The sequence below is a fragment of the Mya arenaria genome, chromosome 17 (assembly GCF_026914265.1).
Source record: "Mya arenaria isolate MELC-2E11 chromosome 17, ASM2691426v1".
Lineage (NCBI taxonomy): Eukaryota > Metazoa > Mollusca > Bivalvia > Myida > Myidae > Mya > Mya arenaria.
Window position 1 is genome coordinate 10111436 of NC_069138.1, and position 23243 is coordinate 10134678.

Here is a 23243-nt window from a genome sequence, read left to right on the forward strand (position 1 = left end):
TTAATCTAAAATTATATTTTAAGGTTAATTATAAACATGATTTATTTTCTGCATTATATCAACAGTGTTTCACATTTCACATTTAACATGACCAATGATTGGAAATAAAATTATTTTATCTATGTTATTTTACCCAAACCCGAGCAACATGTATCCATTTACACGTCCTTATAACTCAACGGAGCAGAATGTAAATCAATAAAAATAAGTTAAGTTGTTTACTAAAAGTAGTTTAATTAACCTATCACTATTTAAGTAAAACATAATATTCTATCTAAAATGCTGGCTTGCGTTCATACTTAAATGTGCAAATATTAATCTGTGTCAATTCAGAAAATACGTTTAAATAATTTCTTTTTATGATACTGAAATATTACTTAAGAATAATTATTTTTGATTTTTGGAATAAAAAATAACAATAACGCACATCTTATTTTACATTTTTTTTAATGTGGTTTCACGTTTACCTTAGTTACAGAAAAGTTTGGACATAGAAGGCACAAACATGTTCAACAGACAGTGTATCCTTTATAATTTTAACACAATACACGCATTCTTATGACCATACATGTTGCTAAAACGAATAGCATACATACTTTTGTGTAGATTCTTCAACAGTTTCATACACAATAAATAATGTATATATATATATATATATATATATATATATATATATATATATATATAAAATAAATATATTCCTAATTTGTGAAACACATTACTGGCAAAAAAGATAAATTTATATTATAAAGTCAAAGACAAAACATGAAAATACTCATACGTGCAACAATAAAATATAACAAAGTGGAGAAAAAAGTATAGCGTTTTTTGGCTTGGTTTATATTTTTAACTAGGAATTCAACGTCGCAATGCGACTCAATTTGTTGTGTAAAACTATTATTATTAAGATCAAATTTTGAAAACTTAGACTGGAACCCTACGTTACTTTTTCGTAAAATATTAGCTCATTTTGGGAGAAAAGAGAATGAGGATACCAGTCTATGAAAGTGGAAACGGGCATTTCAAAAACCAGGCACAAAGTACGTTTTATGTTAATTTAAGTAGCAGCAGACATTGGCGTCAGAAAAATATCAATAATTACTAAACCATATATACATATAATCAATCGCGTCAGGATACTGCCAGTCATTAAAAGACGTTTCATACCCTGTGATAAAATGTCATACAACCAAAATACATGCGTCCCATATTTCACATCCATATCACATGATGTCTATCACGTACTGAAAAGGCAAGGGTCAACACTCTATAATTCACACTGTCATGTTCAAATTTATCGTGTGATTTATACGAGTATCTTCTAATAAAAGTCATCAAGTGCCACTTAATTCAAAGCTCCTCAACCGTGGCTTTCTGGCTGACCAATATTCAGCCCTGCTTGGCGTTCCCGTTGGTTAAGTCGGGGGCTTGGGAGTACCGTTGCATGTCCATTTGGCCGACGTTGTACATCTGAGTGAGGAGCAGGTTCAACATAATCGCCAGTCTGGAAATGGACAGTGGAGCAGACACACAGGCCAACAATTTCCATAATCCAATTTCGAGCCCGAATGCACCTACTGAAAACAAGAAACGAGAAAAAAGTCGATATGATGGAAAAGTCAGGGAATCGGATTCAAATTTAATATTATTGTCATATCTTCCCTTTTTGAGAGAAATCAGTGAAACTCTTCATTTAGTGACACACATTAATACACATTGTACTTCGGGAATTTTGACCAGGACGTTTAAATAATGCACCATTAAATGTTTTGCCCCATCGATGGGCATACACTTTAGAAAAAAAGATGAATCCTGACTGATGGAATTGCATGGCCCGATTAGACCGCCCTTCCATGGGTTCGATTTAAACAGCAGGTTGGAAAAAATATGGTAGGTGTACCCACCTGCGGAACTAAACATTGGTAGGTGCACGCGAATTACATTTAATTTCAGATTCTTACCCAGAGGACCGCTTGCGTAGTTGCAGAGATACAGCGAGATGAGGAAGACATGGTTACCGTACACCCATAGAAAACTAGGCACCTGCAGATACAGATGGTAACTTGATTAATAGACTGATTTCACACGCGGGTAATTTTTACCCCCTCACCGTTTAGCCGCCATCTTGTAGGGACAACTTATTATTATCAAGATTTGGAGTAATAGCATATTTAAGTGCTTGAAATATGATACATATACTTGTTATACATTATGCAAAACCTCAGGAGTTATGTTTCAGAATTATCCCAATAGAGACAAACAACTGTTTTCAATATAGGAGAAAAAAGTAAAAACATACGCCAAAAATGCGGACTATAAATTGTAAAAAAAATGGGTTAGTACCAAATAACCCTTGCCAACATTTTCAAGCAAATGAAATTCGGTTTTGAGGGAAGGGCGCAAGTCAAAAGGTAACGCCCCTTAAGTTGAGCCCCCTCTAACGTCAAAGCCTGAATTCGCCCCTGATAGAGACAGCGCGCTCAACTTATACGCCACTTTTAAGTCGAAGGATTGCAAAGTTTTGTTGAAACATGCATGGACCACTGTAAATTCAGATTACATGCAAAACCTTTATTAAAATTATAAGTGAAATAATAAAGAGGCATGCAAGATATAGTTATTATACATAAGTTTTATGCAGTGCAATACATGAAGTAGTTTCTGAGTTATTGACTTATATGTGCTATCATGCGAAACCTTACCCATAATTTCTAAGTCGAATAATAAGGAGGTGGGGGATATATTATTCGCAAGATAGAGTTCTCCAAATTGAAGACTTGGATGGTTTGATAACCTTCTGTAAACTGTATGTTTAAATCCAAATAAACTATTCTATTCTATTCTATTCTATTCTATTCTGTAAAGTTTTAATGCAATGCATGATGTATTTGCTGAAATATTAACCTGTGTGTGCTTACATGCAAACCGGTCAAATAATAAAGGTCCATAATTTGCTTTATATTCAAAATAGTGTTATCGAACTTCATTAGTTGAGTAGGTTGTGTAGTTGGGAACACATATTTAGAGTTTCAATGCAATACAATAGTGACCATTCATAAAGATGAACAGTATGTATTTCCATCAAGATGGAAATTGTATATCTTCATAGAAATATAGCGTACGAGTTTTTATCAGAGAAAAAAATGGATGTCATTTTATTATCAAGATATGCGTAAAACTTTGATCAAGAAATGCAAGACAGTCAGTTTTGAACCGAAAATACTTACAAAAACTAATTAAAATGCTTTAAAGTTTGTTTTTTTCCCTTACATATGAATTGAAGTAAATGTCAAGAATCCAATTGTCCTTCGTCTTGAAATCGTTGTTTTTGTAGCGACCGGCACTGAAATACGTTAATAACGTTGTTGTAACACAAACTCTGCTCTATACAAATACTTCTGCATTCGGAACCGCTCGGCCTTTTTCTATCAAAAACAACCTCGGATGTATGCCGGTACTTTAGAAGAAGTAGTTCGTAAAATTTTGAATTATATTATTAATTGAATGTAGTGTTTTAACGTGTATTTGTATATCTAAGTTTAAATTGATTGCCAGTGAAATGTATTATTGCAAACATTATTGTTAAATCATTAAGTTTAACTGCTAAATTGAAATTACTACGCGATCTACTTGCAGCGTAGTTAAAGTGCACAGATTTCTGACATCGTAAACCGTCCATACACATCCATGATCCGAGGTTGTTTTAGATAGAAATTGGTCGAGGAGTTCCGAATGATACTTCTGGAGTAAGATGGTAAAAAATGGCGAACAAGCACGAGAGATTGCTTGAATACGATTCAGAGTTTTGTTATGATGATCCTACATATGGGGTTATTTAATTGAATTGAATTGAAATATTCTAGTACACCTAAATTGAAATGGAAAAAAAAATCAGAAGAGTTTTACACAAAGTGTGAAATACCATAAGAAACTCACAGATTCTTTGATTATCTAACACAAAAGTAACAACGAAAAATCAAGCAAAGTTCATCTTTAGAATCATTAATCCGTGATATCTTGTGGCACACAACTTTACGTGTTTAAGTGGATGGGTTATTTCAAAGCAGATTGAAACAAATTGAAACGGTTGAAAATCCCTAATTGTTTCTTGGTTTAGCGTTTTTATTTAAGGGACTTAATCGTAGATTTTATTGGGGCAAGGAATAAAAAAACTTTGTTGAAATTTAATTATTTTACTTACCTTTCTGAAAAACAACGACTGGCAACCAATTTGAGCACACATGTAATTAATTTGGTAAAATTTAATAATTGATTTGGGTACAACTAACTAATGAATTTGGTAAAATTAAACATTTAATTTGGTAAAATTAAGACTAAAATAGTTCAATTATCAAAACCGTTACAAATGCTTTTGGGCAAAATTTAGCACTTTCTGTCAGCTGTTTAAATAATTATAAACAAATATCTAAAATGAATTTTTGATCATGTTTCATCATTGTTATAGTCTTTGTGGTCGCATTGCACATAAACCGATTGTATGTGGGTTTTTTAATCGCTGTCTGAACCTATGAAACTTGAACAAGTCCTAAGATATTCAGGGAAATTATGACGATATTTTTTTAATGAACCCGGCCCCAAGGGATAACTGCATCGGACTCTGTCCCCTAAAAATGATTACATGTATACGCCCAATCGATTAATACGGACGTTTGAAAACAAACGCTGAACGAAGAAACAAGTGTGGCAATACCTTTTTTATATTTAACGTGTTAATCAAAAATATATTTACTAGTATACAGAAAAATTAAGAACGAGTATATAAAGACTGTGAACAAAATTGTGTACGGTGTACTAGGTTCGAACCCTTGGTGTGTGGTTGCAGGTCAATTTTGATGACAGCCTCATGGCTTTTACTCGAAATCGCGCTTCACGTTCAAGACGTGTTTCGTGGATCATGGTGCTAGGTGGACTTCTGCAAACAAGATAGTGTTAACACATGCCGCAAAACAAACTGTTTTGATCTTTCACGTCAGATACTGGGATTGGAAAACCCTCATGCACGTGGCGAATCAAAGTTTTGTTTGCTTTACTTCATTACTTAGAAAGTTAACTTGACATTATGTGACTGTTCAAAGTGACTGAAGTCTGGCCGTCTTTAAAGTAATAGACAAACGCAACTTAAACGCCATATGACAAGTGCCCCGCGGAGCCGACGGTCTCGTGTGATATTGACTTTATACGAGCAACTCTTGATACATCCCCGAAGACCAACTGATTAAACATGATATTCCCTATTACTTAAACGATTTTTCTTTCAATTTTGTACGTGGCTGACCAGAAAAATAATTAAAAAATGTATATGTGCAACATATTTTCAAATTATTTTTGTTCAAGGGAAGCGATCCAGTGACTCGTTTCGGGCACAATTTTATGGTAGCATGTAACCTTCGAAATAATGCCTCGTTTTCGATTTCTAACAATTTTAGTTCGAAAGAGATCCGAGTCAAGTTAACTTTCTAAGGAAATATTTCAAAACGGCTCGTATATTTTATATATACCCGAATTAATTCTAAAGAAGTCCATCTAACCTATATTTAATTTACGTGAATGAATAAGTAATGCACTATTAATAAGCGCTTAAGAGAAGTACAAAAATTATGATCGGGGAAAATTACCTAATTGATCTCTCTACCACGAAATAACTTACCTAGGCCGATACTTACGCAACTTGGTACAATGTCTCCCATCAATATGAAACTAAGCAGGGTTATCAAAACAAGCATAATACAATTTCAGCAACAAAATACGTTTTGGTAAGAAGTTTATTAAAACATATTTAAAGGTCAAGGATTTTTTGGTTAATAACTTGACGTATAACGATTCATATATTCCAAGAAGCTGGAAATAACGAACGTAATTGTCAATTCCTTTCCCCCAAAAACACATGCCAAAAGGTAGTTACGATACGCATAACTACGATACGTGCTGTTGATCAATACTTTATATCAGAAGTGACTGTGATCGAGACTTAGAAAAAGCATTTATATAAATGCTTAATTACTCAATTCTGTAAATGTGTGCTTTAATTGCTAGAAGGACTTTTTCTTGCTACCTCAAACTTACAAACATCGACTATCATTATTCCTTTGTCATTTTCTGTCTTCTTGCTATAATATACAATTTATTGATTATTCTTATCCATGATATGGTTGTTCAGATTAAGTCTGTGTCTTGAGTGTCAGTCCTTGATAGTCGGTTAGTTTATGGTCCCTGTGCCTTTAAATAAGATAATTGTAAAAAGTTTGTGTTTGAAAATGTCCGCGTGGTTTGCATTATATTAGGCCATACCAAAATGAGTCTATGTTTAGCGTCATCTGGGAACAGTTTTTAAGAATGAAAAAAGAAGAAAACTGCATTGTTTGTAGCTTACGAAAAATATTGAGAAGTTGAGAAGTACATTAAAACATAAAACTCTCATCTTTGATATTTCATAAATCTACATTTACATAGTTTAGTCTTTTAAGTTTTGCATGGCCGGATAGCATTTCCAAGCGCCTGTTGAATATCTTGAAGAGAATTAACTAAGAAGAATACGCTTGTTTTTTCCTGCCTTGAACGTAGGGCACATGACGTTAAACATATCTAATCGTTTTGGTATGGCCGTATTAAGTGCGACTTACTAGTAATATAAGGTCCACTGCCCCATAAAGTCGATGACGCAGTGCGCCTGAAAGGCCAGAAGCCATGCGGGATAAAGCGTCGCAAGCACCATGCAAACACAGGTCACGGACGCCTCGTCTGTCAAAATGTCCAACAGCATACCAAACTCAGAGGCTGAAAGAACGCATGGACGAACGGTATGATTCAAAGTAGCTGAACAAGTATTATTACTGATGGTCGCCAGTGGCCCGTTTCATTAGCGGACCTTAATAGTAACATAAATAGTCTGTTTTTTTTTTTTAACATTTCAATTGGCAACAAATTGATTTTGGTTCACCTAGTGAACTGGGTAGAGTTCAAAATAACAATAATATGACTCTAATTTTAATGTACGACCGAGATCTGTGATGAAACGGGCAAAATGTATCACCTTTGTCATTGTTTTTTTTTTCTCAATGGTGTGCCTCTTGTTAAGTTTTGCTAGAACGAGATGCATCTTAACTTTGTCTTCGTTAAATTGATTTCTACTGTGCTTGTACCTAAATATTTACTGTGTAGTATCATTGGACGTTATATGTTTAGGAAATAGTACAGACCACTGAGGTCCTCCTTCGTTGAAGTGACCCACCAATCAGCCCACAACCAATGAACGGACCGAATCCGAACACAGTTCGAAGAGATCCAAATTCAATGTTTGTGGTTACTGTTATGTCTGGAGGTCCGAAGTGGTCTGTACTTTTCCTTAGATTCTACAGCACTTAATAGATTGGCACTTAAATAGAAAAAGAAATGTTTCAGCCAGCCTTATAAAAAAAGTGGCATGTCACAATTTTTTATAAGGCCCGCTATACTACATTTTGAATCAGTGAACATTATATATGTCAGTTTTTGCATCATATTTGACTTAAATAGCATAATAATGTTTTCAAAAGTATTTATTAGTAAAGACAAGGGAGTTATCTCACCATCATATACTAGTAGTATATGTACATAATTCGTCGGGTGTATACTAGAAGGTATCAAACGAAATTAAAATATAGCAGGCTTCGGTATCTTCTAGATTTATCCCCACGAATTATGTTTAACATCAAGGAAATTACAGAAATTTTCCAAAAAATGCAGGGTTCTAATTAAATTACGGCTTATATTAGTTGTTTATCAACGGCTTCAATGATATAGGGATCCATATGCATCAAGACACTCGCCTTCACTCTCGTCTTTCAAACGTTATTTACAACAAATGTTTAAAGGGTTTGTTGTTTTATCTTTATTTGTCTTTGGAGAACGCGACTGGTCGGTTTATCATGCACGTTTAAGAAATAACTGCAGTGATCTCAATTCAGACTTGTTTAATAATCACCTTAGAGAATCTTCGTTATGTGGTCACTGTAATACTGAAGAAAATGCCGAACACTACTTCTTTAGCTGCTCACTATTTATAGTCGAAAGGCAGAGGCTTTTTTTTTATAACACCTGACAATTTCATCCTCTGAGCACTAATTACACACGGTTTTTCGGATCTTCTAACCTCCCTCATGATGATAATGTTGTAATATTTACGGATGTGCACACCACTACATAAAGTACAGTAAGCACTCCACAGTAACACAAGGAGCACTCCACTTCTCCCTCCTATCTTTCTCTTTGTCCTCTCTTGATATATATCTTTCTCCAATCTAATTATTTATTGCATTACACTATGTAGTAATTAGAAATAACATTTCTCGTAGTTATAGGACACATTATTCTCATTCCTATGTATATGAATCTTATATAACTGCATGAAATATTACATTTGGTTTCATTGTTTATGCGACAACGTAAGCATTTTTGCTTTTCATGTGACGTTTTGGGAAAGGGCCGTAACTGATGTTGGTAAAACTCGTGGCCCAATCCCTTTGCATGTCCATCTTAAATGAATGTAAGCTTTATTACTTTACAATGTTTCTGAGTTTTTTGTTGATATAATCATCATATATTTGTGTAAATGTATCGTCATGCAATAAAATATCTTCAAACTTTAATTATGCATCAATGCAAATACAACGTATATAACTCGTGTGCTCTCAATGTTCAAACGCACAGAAAACATGTCAACCGCTGCTACTAATAAATACATGTTATTATATCACCTTCAGGAAGGAGCTTCACACCTTTTCTTGGATAATTACTACCTATTATACACTCTATTTAGGGGTCTAGGTCTATGTCATTGGCCCGCTTCGCGAAGCCGAAGGCTTTTGAAAGGCCTATGACAGACCTAGACCCCTAAATAGAGTGTCCTCTCAGTGAAGTTGGCAATGAAGGAACTTTTTTTTTTTCTTTTGCCAACTTACTTAAATGTATTCTTCCGCCAATTACTGCATTTTGATTGGTCAATTCAGTCGAACTTATTCCTTTCTCTCGTATGAATTCTTGTGTTATTATTCTTATCCTTAGTCATGATCGAATTCTTTGGTTTATTTCGAATGAGGAACTTTCATCTTTTACTGTCCCGAATGCCTACAAAGCTTTTTAACATGTATCCTTCATGTCCTTCTCCTCACTAGCTTTAAATATAACGGTCCTTATTATCATTTAAAAAAAGTCCAATCCAAGTTTTGCGTACACGTCTGACAAGTCTGTCTATTATAGAACCCGTGTTAAGTTCGCTCTTCACATATTCTACAGGAAATGTCGTATTATCAAGTTTTTTTGGGTGGTGTTTACAAAGCTTATGACCTTTTGCAAACTTTCATAAAAAACATTACAAATCTCTCAATTCTGTCAGGGATTTTGAAACAAAATGTCGTGCGTATGAACCATTGAAAATCACATTCTTTCAAAGACTTACATCAGAGTCCTTAATGTACATTGAAAGCAAACATCAAACAAGAGGGCCTTGAAGGCCCTGTATCGCTCACCTGATCCAATTCAAGTTTTTTCTATTATTTGACCTAGTGGTCTGGTTTTTGACCTCTGATTACCCAGTTTCAAACTCTACCTAAAGATCATCAAGAATAACATTCTGATCAAGTTCCATGATCATATGGTCATAAATGTGGCCTCTAGAGTGTTAACATGTTTTTCCTATGATTTGACCTAATGACCTAGTTTTTGACCACACATGACCCGGATTCAAACTTGACTTAGAGATTATTAATATAAACATTCTGACCAACTTTCATGAAGACACAGTTATAAATGTGACCTCTAGAGTGTTAACAATCTTTTCCTTAAATTTGACCTGGTGACCTAGTTTTTAACCGCACATGACCCAGATTCGAACTTGGCCTAGAGCTAATTAATATTAACATTCTGACTAAGTTTTATAAACATACAGTCATAAATGTGACCTCTAGAGTTCTAACAAGCTTTTCCTATGATTTGATCTGGTGACCTAGTTTTTTACCGCACATGACCCAATATCGAACTCGTCCAAGATTTTATTGAGAGTAACATTCAGACCAAGTTTCATTAAGATTGTGCCCAAATTGTGACCTCTAGAGTGTAAACAGTCAAATTGTTGACGACGGACGACGGACACAGGGCGACCACATAGCTCAGGTGAGCTAAAAAGGGAAACACTTTTAACATAGGCGGTGTCTTGCCCTATCATATTTCTTCGTCCATCGCACGTTCATACATTCACGTAACGCATTGTTAAATTAAAGATTAAATTACCTCACCGAACTCTTTTAAAGTGCAATACCTTAGCTTGCAATTAGCTTTTATACTTTAAATTGTATTGCATTCACAAGCCAATCACTACATTCTTATCACTTATATGCATGCTCCTTTTTCTGACTTTATATTCATTTTCTCGGTACCGATATTATCGTGTTCTTGTATGTACGTTCATCCATTTCATATAACACATAGGGGTGTTGCTTATATACGTGTTGCCATTACACTTATTTTTTCTTGGAAGGTACTCTTGGAAGGTATTTTTTAGTTGATTGAGATGTACATCTTCCTGTTGAATATTTCATTCATTTGTACAGTAGTACCGAGGACAGTTTTTCCAAGCACGCGAGGCAGCCATTTGGAATGACGTCAAAGTTATAATTTTTCTCCGTCCTTTTAGACAACCATTCCATTAAAATATACTTGTCCATTTTTAGGTAGTATTCACTTTTCAAAACAATTCCTTAAAACCATTAATTTTGCTTTTGGTTGTTGTCAAAACAGTATATTCTTTATGAGACAATGGGGTGTGACTTTTTATGTACAACAAATCTGGGACCAATAACAAATCCTACTCCCAGATCAAATTAACTACATTACCCATAATGTATGGGGAACATTGGGATGTGTGTGTCTCTCTCTTGATTTGTAGGATTATACACTTGTACACCTGTATTATTAAATTTTTGTTGTTTATATTTCTACTTACTGCAATTGGAAAGACAGTTGCGTTTTTTCTCTCAATATTTCATAAACAAACTTCAATGCATTTTTTTTTTGCTTTCCGCCTCCCTGCCTCTTCGATGTGGACTTTTTAGGCCGTGCAACATGTTTTCTTGATTTACAAACATTTCAATAAAACTTGGGCATAAGATACGTGTACATGTCAGAACTTTCCAATCTTCTTTGTCTTCGGCCTCTCTTGCGACATAAATGAAACTTCAAAGGCTTAGATGCGCAAACATAGAATAAGATTTAAAATGTTCAACATATTCAATAGTGATTTTCATTTGCAAATGCATTTTTGTTAAAAGGGGGCGTACCAGAGTCTCGTTTCGGTCAGAATTTCATAGTAGCATGTAACCTATAAAATTTAGCCTCGTTTTCGTTTCTAGAAGCGTAAGTTCGTTATCTTGAGTTTTCTCAGTTGTAAAGTTCGCTTTTTCTCGAACCTTCCCGGATACCCTTCTTTTTGTATTTACATGTTTTACTGTTTTACCAGTAGAGACGGACGTTTTGTCCGTCCAACTCTGCCATGTTTTTTTTATTCATTTTACTAACATGCATATTTTAAATAAATCGTCTAGCATTTTAATAGAAATAAATGCCAGGATTTTTCAAACTTCATAGTCTTGAGACCTAAAAGACACTTCAGAGGCTTGGATCCGCAATAAAAAAATAGATAACGATTTTTCGGTATCAGTCAACTGTTAATAGTGCAATAGTTTCGAATTAATATACTGTATAGTTATTTTTTGTCTTAAAAACATTGGCGCCGTTGTCGGATTTGTGCCTTATCCGTGTCACTAAAGACGTTTTTTTTTCATTTCGAATGTTTTTTTCCTAATAATTTATAATAAATAAACATTATCGGTTGGTTTTATTCAAAACTGTGTTGGACACATCTTCAAATTCGAATCTTTTGCTCGGTATGAAACCTGTTGTCTGCTAACCGGTGGGTTTAAAAATAATATTTTTTGACCATTTTTCCTTGGATAACTTCCTTTTTGACGTGTTTTTATTATCAGGTTGTCCAGCACTTTTTGGCAAGAAATAAGGGCTAATTTTAGGGATAAAAAAGAGGCTAATTTAGGGATAAAATTAGGAATTTAAGGGCTAAATATGGTGGTTTTAAACATCATAATGGACTTACCTCCGCAAATTTAACAAGAAAAAACCTCACATACTATAAGTACAGGAATGACATACACCAGTGTTCCATTGTCTCAGCTGTTAATTGCCTGACATGGATCCACTGGTCATCTGCCATTCACTGTATTGAGTATACTCTGAATAAGAACTGCAAACTACATTAAAGACACATTAAACATGAAATAGTGAGTGTATTAGTTTGTATTTTCAAAACTGTAAAGGCAATTAGAGAAGAAAAATGAAAAACAGTAGGAATTTACATAAAAAATAAGGGCTTTTTTTAGGAATTCCCTTTGAATTTTGAAGTTTTTTTTAGGAATTTTAGCAAAACTAAAAAAAAAAGAGGATTTTTTAGGAATTTTAGGGCCGCTGGACAGCCTGTATTATACGTAGCTGCTGAACAGAATACATGCATGCACGGTTGTTATCAGTCGCAGTTGATATATATACCTGGCTGTATTGTATAGAAAACATGACCTTTGACCCTATATAATATTGTTTTTGCCTTCATGACAGACACTGCATACATGCACTGTCTTATAGTCAGCATTTTTGCTAAACAACAACCTGTTGAAAGCTGAACACGTTTTTTTCAGGTTGACTGTAGTCCGAGTTGTGTTTCTTATCGTGTTCGGACCACACGCCGCCCTTTACCGATACGAAAACTATTGTTGTCTGTCCAATTCTGCAAATTTTAGAATTTTACTACTGCATCGAAACAAAATGTATTGTGAAATTTGCAAAAATTCAGGTTACAGTATACCTACTTCAAATTACAGATCAAACCATGGATGGGAAGGTAAAATATGGGTTTGATTGTTGTTTTGTAGACGTCCATTCAAAAATAAGAATCTAAATAAATTATAGAATAGTCCTATCATTCTTGAAATTCAGTATATCTTACATATAAAAATTAAGGAGTTTTAAAGATAGCTATCAAATTCAAGGACTTTTCAAGACCTTTAAAAACCTTGCTCATTTTGATCGACTATAAAAGTGTTCTTACTCTGTCCCAACCAGCGCGCCATGTTTCCGTCTATTTCATCCAGGGCGAAATTGACCACGTAGCAACATACCGCCGCATAGTAGTTGGCATAAGAGGCTTCGTAGCAAAACATAACCAAGAATACCACACGCATGTAATCTACAAGTAGAAATAAAACACCATAATCAGGAATATCACACGCATGTAATCTACAAGTAAACATAAAACACAACATATAATCAGGAATATCACACGCATGTAATCTACAAGTAGAAATAAAACACCATAATCAGGAATATCACAAGCATGTAATCTACAAGTAGAAATAAAACACCACATATCCAGGAATATCACACGCATGTAATCTACAAGTAAACATAAAACACAACATATAATCAGGAATATCACACGCATGTAATCTACAAGTAGAAATAAAACACACCATAATCAGGAATATCACACGCATGTAATCTACAAGTAGAAATAAAACGCACCATAATCAGGAATACCACACGCATGTAATCTACAAGTAAAAATAAACACACCATAATCAGGAATATAACACGCATGTAATCTACAAGTAGAAATAAAACGCACCATAATCAGGAATACCACACGCATGTAATCTACAAGTAGAAATAAAACGCACCATAATCAGGAATACCACACGCATGTAATCTACAAGTAGAAATAAAACGCACCATAATCAGGAATACCACACGCATGTAATCTACAAGTAGAAATAAAACGCACCATAATCAGGAATACCACACGCATGTAATCTACAAGTAGAAATAAAACACACCATAACCAGGAATATCACACGCATGTAATCTACAAGTAGAAATAAAACACCACATATCCAGGAATATCACACGCATGTAATCTACAAGTAGAAATAAAACACCACATATCCAGGAATATCACACGCATGTAATCTACAAGTAGACATAAAACACAACATAGCCAGGAATACCACACGCATGTAATCTACAAGTAGAAATAAAACACACCATAATTAGGAATATCACACGCATGTAATCTACAAGTAGACATAAAACACAACATAGCCAGGAATATCACACGCATGTAATCTACAAGTAAACATGAAACACAACATATCAAGAAATACCACACGCATAAATAAATACATGTGTTTAAATAAAGACCGATGCATATATATTCTACACACTTATTTTTTTGCTAGTTTTTAAAGTGAAACTCTTATTTAAAATCAATACATACATATGTAAAACAAACATGGAGTTTGAGTGATATACCCTTAACTACTTACTAAATGATGCATTTATGGAAAATCTTAATGACTATAAATAATATTAAAACCTTTTATTTAATAGATGAAAACGCAAAAATATTAAATGATTGGTGAGTGCTAAAAGATTTACGGTGGGTTACTTTAGTCTCATAAGGTAGAAATACTGTGTTTTCTGCACCTTTCTTTTATATATCCTTCATAAGAACCATTTGTTCATCCTTTTTGGTATATTAAAACAATTGTATTTAATGTGTTAAAACTTATTTGTGAGCAATAGTGCATCTTTAAACATTAGTGTTTATGGGAAAGTTGCTATAACCAGGGAGTAACAATTCATCCCAGATGTATCTCAGGTTTACTGGCACCAGGCGAATAGTTGATCATGTAGTGCACCAGCAATATATCAAAGATCAAACAAACCGAATAACAATAGATAGTAGAAGTAAAGCAATACTGATTCTTACCTATTAAATTGGGTACGAACAGAAACACATTACGCTTTTTCTTCTGGGAATCAGCATCTGGAATACAAATAAGACGAATGTTTTGATACGAGGCATACAAAAAACGCACATTCGAAACACCTCAGCCATTTTCCATCGAAAACAACCCCGGATGTATGCCGTTACATCAGTAGAAGTAGTTCGTATTTTTTTTAAATAATATTATTAATGAATTGAAGTGTTTTTCTCGTGTATTTTGTATTTCTTAGTTAAATTGATTGCCAGTGAAGTGTTTTATTGTATAAATAATTAAGATTCCCAAGAGTAAAGTCTTTAAGTTTATCTGCTAAATTCAAATTACTACGCGATCTACTTGAGGCCTATAGTTTAAGGAATGTTTGGCATGATAATCCCCTGCTGTGCACCTCCTGCTAATTGCACTGGTGTCACAGTAGGGGCCAAATTCCTGTGTATTCGTTAATATGCTCAGGGCCATTTAGGGTTCATTTCTATTATATAACTTCCAAGACTGCACAGCAGGATACTCAGGTCGGAGATCTGATGAGGGATCAAGGCAAGTAGATTAAGATCAATAAACAGAGATTGTGTACTGTACAGTTTTTTTGTTTGTTTTTTTTTTTGGGGGGGGAGGGGTTGGGGGGGGGGGCACTTATAGAAGGCTTAAACTAGGCCTTTAAATGTTACGATTTCTGACATTGTAAACCGACCATATACTTTCGAGGTTGTTTTCGAGAGAAAATGGCCGAGGTGTTTCGAATGAAAAAATGCAATGTACCCAAAGGCGCACAAAATGTACGGAATGACGAATCAGTCGTTCGGAGTGAGCAAGTCTTACTTATACATTAATATTGTACAAGTATGTTCTAAATGATTATAATCTGTTTTCATGGAATGAGTCATTTGTTGTGTAAATGTGTGGAAACCAGTGATATAAGACTGCTGACAAAACATCAGATCACAGTTTGGTGTGTGTGCGTGTGCGTGCGTGATTGTTGAGCGTGCGTGCGTGTGTGGTGGGGGGGATTTAAGGTAAGCATTTAAAAAATATCTTAAATATTAGCGTTTTAAAATATTAACCAAAAATGAGTATTTTTTCAAACGTTATCCAAAACAAAATGTCTGTTCCCTTGGTTTTATATACTTAGTATTTTGAGAGGGGGCGTAACTCAGATGCGTAACCTTTTGACTTACGCCCTTTTCTCAGAACCGAGATTTGTTTGGTTTAAAGTGCTGGCAAGGGGCGGGGGGGGTACTCCCCCAAGAATGTTTTAACAATTTATAGTCCGAACTGATGCACTTAGGGCGTATGCTATTATAAAGAGTAAACTTTGATGGGGGTGCAAGATAATTCCTTTGAGTGCAAAAAGAACTCTATTCTGCAGTTTTTAAGATGGTAGAAGATAGTAGATCCCACTGTCACCGGATTTTCGAACTCAAACATTTTTTTTAAAAAATCATTTGTAATACCGAATATGAGAAAAAATATTGATTTTTTTTTTAAATATGCACTTTGTACTGTATATTATACTCACATATTCGGTATTATAATTTTTAGTGAGGAATTATAAGATTTTTTTTATTTTTAAAAAAAATGTTTGAGTTTGATAATCCGGTGCCAGTGGTAGATCCATACTTTTTAAGTACCATAACTATCATAAGAGCTCTCTTTCCCTATAAAATACTACCTCAAACAACATTTTAGCGTCACCCTGTTGAGAATAGAAAAAGTTATCCGATAGAAAATGGTGCGTGAAAGGTTATTCTCCGCATCCTCAACGTCTACGTGGTTTTTAAAGTTCATTGTACATGCAGAATTTCTAAAACATCTAAATTTGAAAGAAAAACATAATCAGCAATGCAGCTTTATGTAGGTCGAGCCAAGCGAGTTCGAGCCAACGGGGTTCGACTATATGTCGCTTACCTGTTTTAGGCAGTGTTGCATTATTCGTTTCCTGTGTGATAATTGTTCCCGATTGTCCATTAAATGTCCCAAGGAGCCTAGGGAAGCGATGGTCCGTCCGTTTCGTAACTGTTGTTGTCTCACAAAAATTCCGCTGATACGCCATTTTCTGAAACAGAAAATCAAAGCGGCGAGTGCCTTGTCAGAACAGGTGGATGAGCAATGTACGTGTTCGTTGGAACTTGTTCATCCGATGGTCCTGTTCTATTAATAACTTAAAGTACAAATTCCATGCACGTGTCGACTGTGCAGCATAAGCACGGCCGTTACAGGAGGCGAAAGGAATCTGCACTGATAACACTGTACAGAAAAATCCCGTTGGCTCGAACTCCCAGGGACCGGTGAAAATACCTCGAGCCTCAAGTAATTCGAGCCAAGCGGTAATGCTTACAGTTTTAATACTGCTATTCGGTAAAAATATTTGAGAATAAGTATATTTAAAATAATTTATAATTATTGTGGTTTAGTACTAGTTGCATTTCCCCAATGAGTATTTATACACCAGGGGTGGTATTCAATATTCAGTTTAAGTCAATCTTATGGTCATACATCATTGACTTCATTCACTCTATTGGTCAGTTATTAATAACAAGTAATCCGATTAGCTACATCGCTCTTAAATCTAATTTAGACCAATATTGCTATACCAGCCCTGGGAACATTTTTGCCGTTTTGTTATTAAAATAAAGGAGTCTGGAGAGAGCTAAAGGAGTGTGGATTAGCCAAGCATCCTGTCCCTGTGGTTGGTACCAGTAGAAGACGGTATTTGACTTACTGAATTGCTGAGGCGGAGCCATGATATGACGTAAGAGGGGGAGTAACTTAGGGGCCGTAACCTTTTAACTTGCGCTCCTCCCTCAGAACCGAAATTTATTTGGTTTAATATGTTTGCAGGGAAGTTTTCGGGAACTCACCAACGAACCTTTTAACAATTTTTTGTCTGAATTGGTGCATTTTGGGCGATTTTTTCTCCTATATTGAAATAAAAAGTAAACTAGGACAATTTGTAGGCGTGGGGGGGGGGGGGGGGGGCCGGGTGCACCACCACTGGATCCGCTAGCGAATTATTCAGATATACAACCCCTTATATAGCCTTCAATTTTTATTCCTTATTCGATATTTAATTACTTGCCATTTTGAGGAAACAAAAATTATTTTGTACGACCGTGCGTTCTGGAGTATGCCTAGGTACGCCCCTGAATTATCATGTGGAAAGACGGATAGGCAGATGGCAGGGGTGGATGCAGGATTTCATGTTGGAGGGGGGCGTGACTTCGGGGCGTTACCTTTTTACACCCGCCCCTCTCTTAGAACCAAAAATTATTTGGTTTAAAATTGTGTGTACTCTCCAAAGAAAATTTCACACAATAACAAGTCTGAAAAGGTGCCTTTCGGCGTATTTTACTACTTTTTTCTCCTATAATGAAATAAAAACTGACGATTATTTATTTATTTATTTTTATTTTATTATTATTATTTTTATTATTTTTTTTTTCTGGGGGGGTGGGGGTGTTCGTATCCCCCCATCCTAGATCCGCTAGTGAATGATAAGACATAGTTATAACTATATGGAACAGGGCATCTCTCTCTCTCTCTTCCCCCCACCCACCCTCAGAACGGATTTTTTTTTGTTTAAGATGTTGGGGGGGGGGGGGGATGACAACTTCTAGTCCGAAAGGGTGAATTTTGGGCTTATTCTATTACTTTCTTTTTACTTTTTCCACCACTTGAAACAAGCCCCCCCCCCCCCCCCAAGTTGCGCCCCTCTAACGTCAAATCCTCGAACCGCCCCTGCTTTCAGTCAATATCTGCTGCATGCATACAAATAAAGGACGTAGTCCTTAGCAAATGTTGAGTAGTATAGTTATCGCAACATGGGCCTATTCAATAAAGCTTTTTTAACCAAGGTTGATGTCTGTGATATATTACAAGGCCAGACCAAGCGAGTTGATATGTCTTTGATATAATACAAGGTCTGATCAAGTGAGAAAAACGTGCGCTTACACAGAATCCAGTTTAAACCGGAACAATTATATCGATCGAACAGTGAAGTTTTGTAAACGCGACAGGCGTGTGTACCGTAAACATCGATAGAGTAAAATATGATATACTGACAGTAAAAGAAAACGCACCAAACCTTGATCCGATGTCCTAGCGTTTTTTCCCCCTTTTATTATTTCTACCTGGCATTTTTGATGAAATCGAGTAGGTAGTATTTATCCAACAAATTGGACATTAATTTTTTTGGACATGTTTTTTTATGGATATTTTTTTAACTGTTTGACGACAGTTACGATTCGTGATTATGACTCTTTCCAAGAATAGTTTATTTAGAAATCCAATAAATAACATGTAACACTTTTAAAAGCATGAACATACTGTGTACGAGGTGCGTTTTTTTATTGTCAGTATACTACAGGGCATCTAAAATTATTTCTGAATTGGATTTATTCTGAAAAGATTCGCTTGGTCATTTTCATTTAAAACATAGTAGGAAGTATCTACATGTAGATATGACTTTGAAAACAATTTTCAAACAGGGTCTATAAGCTCCTTTACCCTGCTAGATCACGCCTCAAACATAAATGGCGCAACGCCATTGGTCCAGGACTGGTCACGCGGTGAGCCCATATTTTTCCATATTTGGTCATCAAATTTATATCGTACCAAAATGGCGTCTATTTTCCGATTCAGTTCAATATTCCGATGAATAAATGAAATAACACGTAAACATGTTGTCGGCGTGATATATACGTTACGGGTTTAGAATGTGACCCGATATGGGATATACGGGGCGCAGAAAACCATATTCGGGTTCTTGCTTCGCTCTCATCCCATATGGTTTCCTGCGCCCCGTATCGTAATATCGAGACGCTATAGGGAAGTGTAATGTATCATTTTGTGTGCGAAATATGGGCCGGGTATTATACGTATAATACCCGGCCCATATTTCGCACACAACCATAAAGCGTTACAAACTTAAGTATCGTATTTCATTTAGCATAATTAACAATTGTTGGTTGGTTTTACATAATAAAAAAAAACAGTTGATAGTGAATATGATACATTACACTTCCTTATAGCGTCTCGGAACACTTCAATATGAGAATATAACGCAAATTATACCAAAACAAAAATAGTGTGCGTAGCTTTATCTTGTTATAAGGGATTTAAGAATGTTCGAGAAATTGAGGCCCGCTGGTCATGTTTAAGGATTGAAAATGATCAGCCGCATGTTAGAACCCCTTATATCATCACTTATGACCGAGTTCATAAAACCTTGAAGGAGGCCTCGTTTAATCCTACTATAAGTGATCCCCCACCCCCAAACCGTGTATTTGTACACCACCTCTGTGTATTGATCTTAATCAGTGCCTTATTGTCTTATCAGATCTCTGATCTGAATAGCCTGCTGTGCAGTTTTAGAGGTTTTATTATTGAAATGGACCCTAAATGGCCCTGAGCCAATAAACGAATAAACAGGAAATTGGCCCCTACTGTGACACCAGTACAATTAGCAGCAAATGCCCAGCAGGGGATTGTCATGCCAAACATTCCTTAAACTAGGCCTTTAAGTCATTCTTATGGCGTATTTTGTTGGTAAGATCTGGTTTTGGTTTAATATTGGTTTCACGAAAAATGTATTTGTTGACAGTTTCAAATAAAATAAAAACCAGTTTTATCCATTATTTAACGAAAACCGAACCTGGTTCTTGAAACTAGCGAAACCCCCTGCGGAGGCGGTTTCGTCGTTCCGTTCCATCCGAAAACTAGCCCACTTTGACAAAAAAGCATTGCGGACAGTGATCAAACACGTGTGTTGAATCAATATGTAGTTAAAACCAGTGGCGTAGCTACCTATATGACTTGTAGTCCTGGGCCTACGACTTTTTTGAAAAATGACAAATTTGAATAACCCAAACATGCATTAAAAATAGCTACTTAAACAACTCTAAAATTAGTTTTATTTTAAACCAAAGCAAGTGTGGTGTTTATTTAAACTACGTGCAGGATGTGTTGCTGGATTTTTTTGCAAATATAATTAAGTGTGTGTAATGTGCATATAATAGTCCCCAAACCCACATAGAACCATCAGGCCTACAAGTTTTTTAGGGCTAGCTACGCCCCTGGTTAAAACAGGCAAACGAACATCTGCGCTATCATTGTAAATGAAGGAATTAAGAAATAATGGCTACATATAGACGCTTCATCATGCTGTTGAAGCTGTACAAAAAAACCCCCATGCATTTGTTACTTCAAGTAAAGCAATGTTGATATTTACGATCAGCATTCTAATCATGGTTTGTTATTTCTGCCATTTAGTGGTTTCGGCTTTTCGTTTGCGAAAGTGCAAAACACGAAAACCCGCCACAGCCCGCGGCAAAAAGCTGCCAAATCGAATGAGAAAACCCAAAATGGCGCATTCTTACCATGCTACTTGTAACAGGCCGAAAATAAGCAATGGAAATAATCAGTCATCGAAGTCTCAGATTTAAAACTATCTTTAATGTTCTATTATAATACGTAAAATTCTCCATAATTTAATGTTCACTTACCTTTTAATATCTTCAAATTCCAAATTCAGAAATTCAGTATATGAAATAAGCAGCGCTTCAATCCGCTTTAACAGACGATAAATTTATCAGACGAATTTTCTAGAGCATCGACCAACCTTGTGGAAATGCATAAAAGTACACTGCTCAAAATAGATGTTGTTCACAAGTGTGTTTTAAAATAGATCAGGCTAAAGTCCAATAATTCAGTCCTAACTAAATCAAAGCAATGAAAGTACTGCTGGAAGGTGACTTGTGATATTTAAGACGTACTTATGCATCAATATCACGCCTGGTTAACATTCGCCCCACAACCAAAAAGAGAACAAAGCAAAACAAGAAAGCCACTTCCAGTCTAGAGTGGACGTGCTGTTGTTGTTTTTTGACAAAAAATGAGTATGACCAATTTTTATTTCTGGTTATTAAAAAGAAGGGATCTTTTCAAAATTCGAGAAAGGTGGTGCCGTGTAAGGTTGATGAAGCTTCACGGAAATCACAATTTCATTTTTTGAACAAGTAAATTCTTCAAGCTAAAACATGCTTCCAGGCGAACAATGTTGCAATTTTTCCAACGATTTTTTCATTTCGACAATGTTTTGTTCTTCGATTGCTTTTAGATACTATTTCTATGTTGCGTATAAATCGAATGATGTACACTTTGTGAATGGTAAAACGTCTATTTAAACAAGATATGCTCATTTTAAGAGGTACGGGAGCAAAGGAGCGAAATCATAGGAGGCCGAGCGAAATCATAGGAGGCCGAGCGAAGTCATAACTTTTAAAAACAAAAACGCCAGCATACTTGTTTTTGTCAATCCAAACGGACCTTTATCACTACATATGAATCGTTTCTACAGGGATATATGTGTAACAGCTTTGAAAAGAATGAACTATGTGCACCTGCAAACAAAAACACAAAGGAACAACTGATTGACCCAAACAACATTACCAATATATCATATAGTTTGGGAGTTTTGAATTGGTATTTTTTGGTAATAAGAGGGTTATAGCTCCTGCCTTTCTATGTGCAATTGCAAACGAAACCCCAGGTGCACAACTTCATGATCTCAGCAACATTCCCCTAAGGTTTTGGAGTTTCGAATGCCACACATTTGCATAATACTTACGGATGAAATCACGGAAATGGTGGCATAAAATGATAAGTACATATCATCTATCGCTCTTATCTTATCCAATAATAAATGACATATAAGTGTTGTGTATTGCATTCATGCAGTACCTATTTTTTTTCTTGTGAATACATCGAATTATTATATACATGTCTAATGTTTTGCAACTGTCCTCTGAATTTAATATATAAGCTATGTGTTTCTACAGTTTTAGAAACCTATGCAATATTTAAATGATAATAATTACATTTAAATATAATGAAATGGGAGAGGTATAGGGAGACAATATTGAAAGAAGTGCCCCCGAAAGTATGTTAAGACCTACTTGTTTGCAAGGCAAGTTATTGGTCGGAAACCCTAGTGCAGACCGTCCATTACTATATAGACCGCCTTTGTGGCATACCAAGTACCTATTACGATGCAGATCCGTGGTCTAGTGGTAACACACTTGACTGTCAATCCAGGGGTTGCAGGTTAAATTCCCCACCGCACCTCTAAAAAAATACTAATTGTCTGCCGGGAGGGCATTGTTTTTTTTTCCTTTTTATTTCAATTCTGGAAGTAATCAAATACGCCAAACACACCATTTGGGATTTGGAACTTGAAATTGTTAAAACTGTCTTAGGGGAGTACATCCTTCCCGCCGTTTGCCAACACTTTAAACCAAATAAAGTTCAGTTCTCAGGAACAGGCGCAAGTCAAAAGCTCACGCCGCT

General features: G+C 35.5%; 1 protein-coding gene across 1 annotated transcript; it reads right to left on the minus strand.

Moving 5' to 3' along the window:
* Positions 1 to 706: 706 nt before the first annotated feature.
* LOC128223649 (CDP-diacylglycerol--inositol 3-phosphatidyltransferase-like) lies at positions 707 to 21571 on the minus strand. Its single transcript, XM_052932923.1, has 8 exons — positions 21401 to 21571; positions 16806 to 16953; positions 14885 to 14941; positions 13166 to 13303; positions 6642 to 6795; positions 3271 to 3343; positions 1962 to 2043; positions 707 to 1577 (listed from the first exon to the last, which is right to left on the minus strand). Exons 2-8 carry the CDS (start codon positions 16948 to 16950, stop codon positions 1390 to 1392), a joined length of 837 nt encoding a protein of 278 aa, XP_052788883.1. The 5' UTR covers positions 16951 to 16953; positions 21401 to 21571; the 3' UTR covers positions 707 to 1389.
* Between the last annotated feature and the right edge of the window lie 1672 nt (positions 21572 to 23243).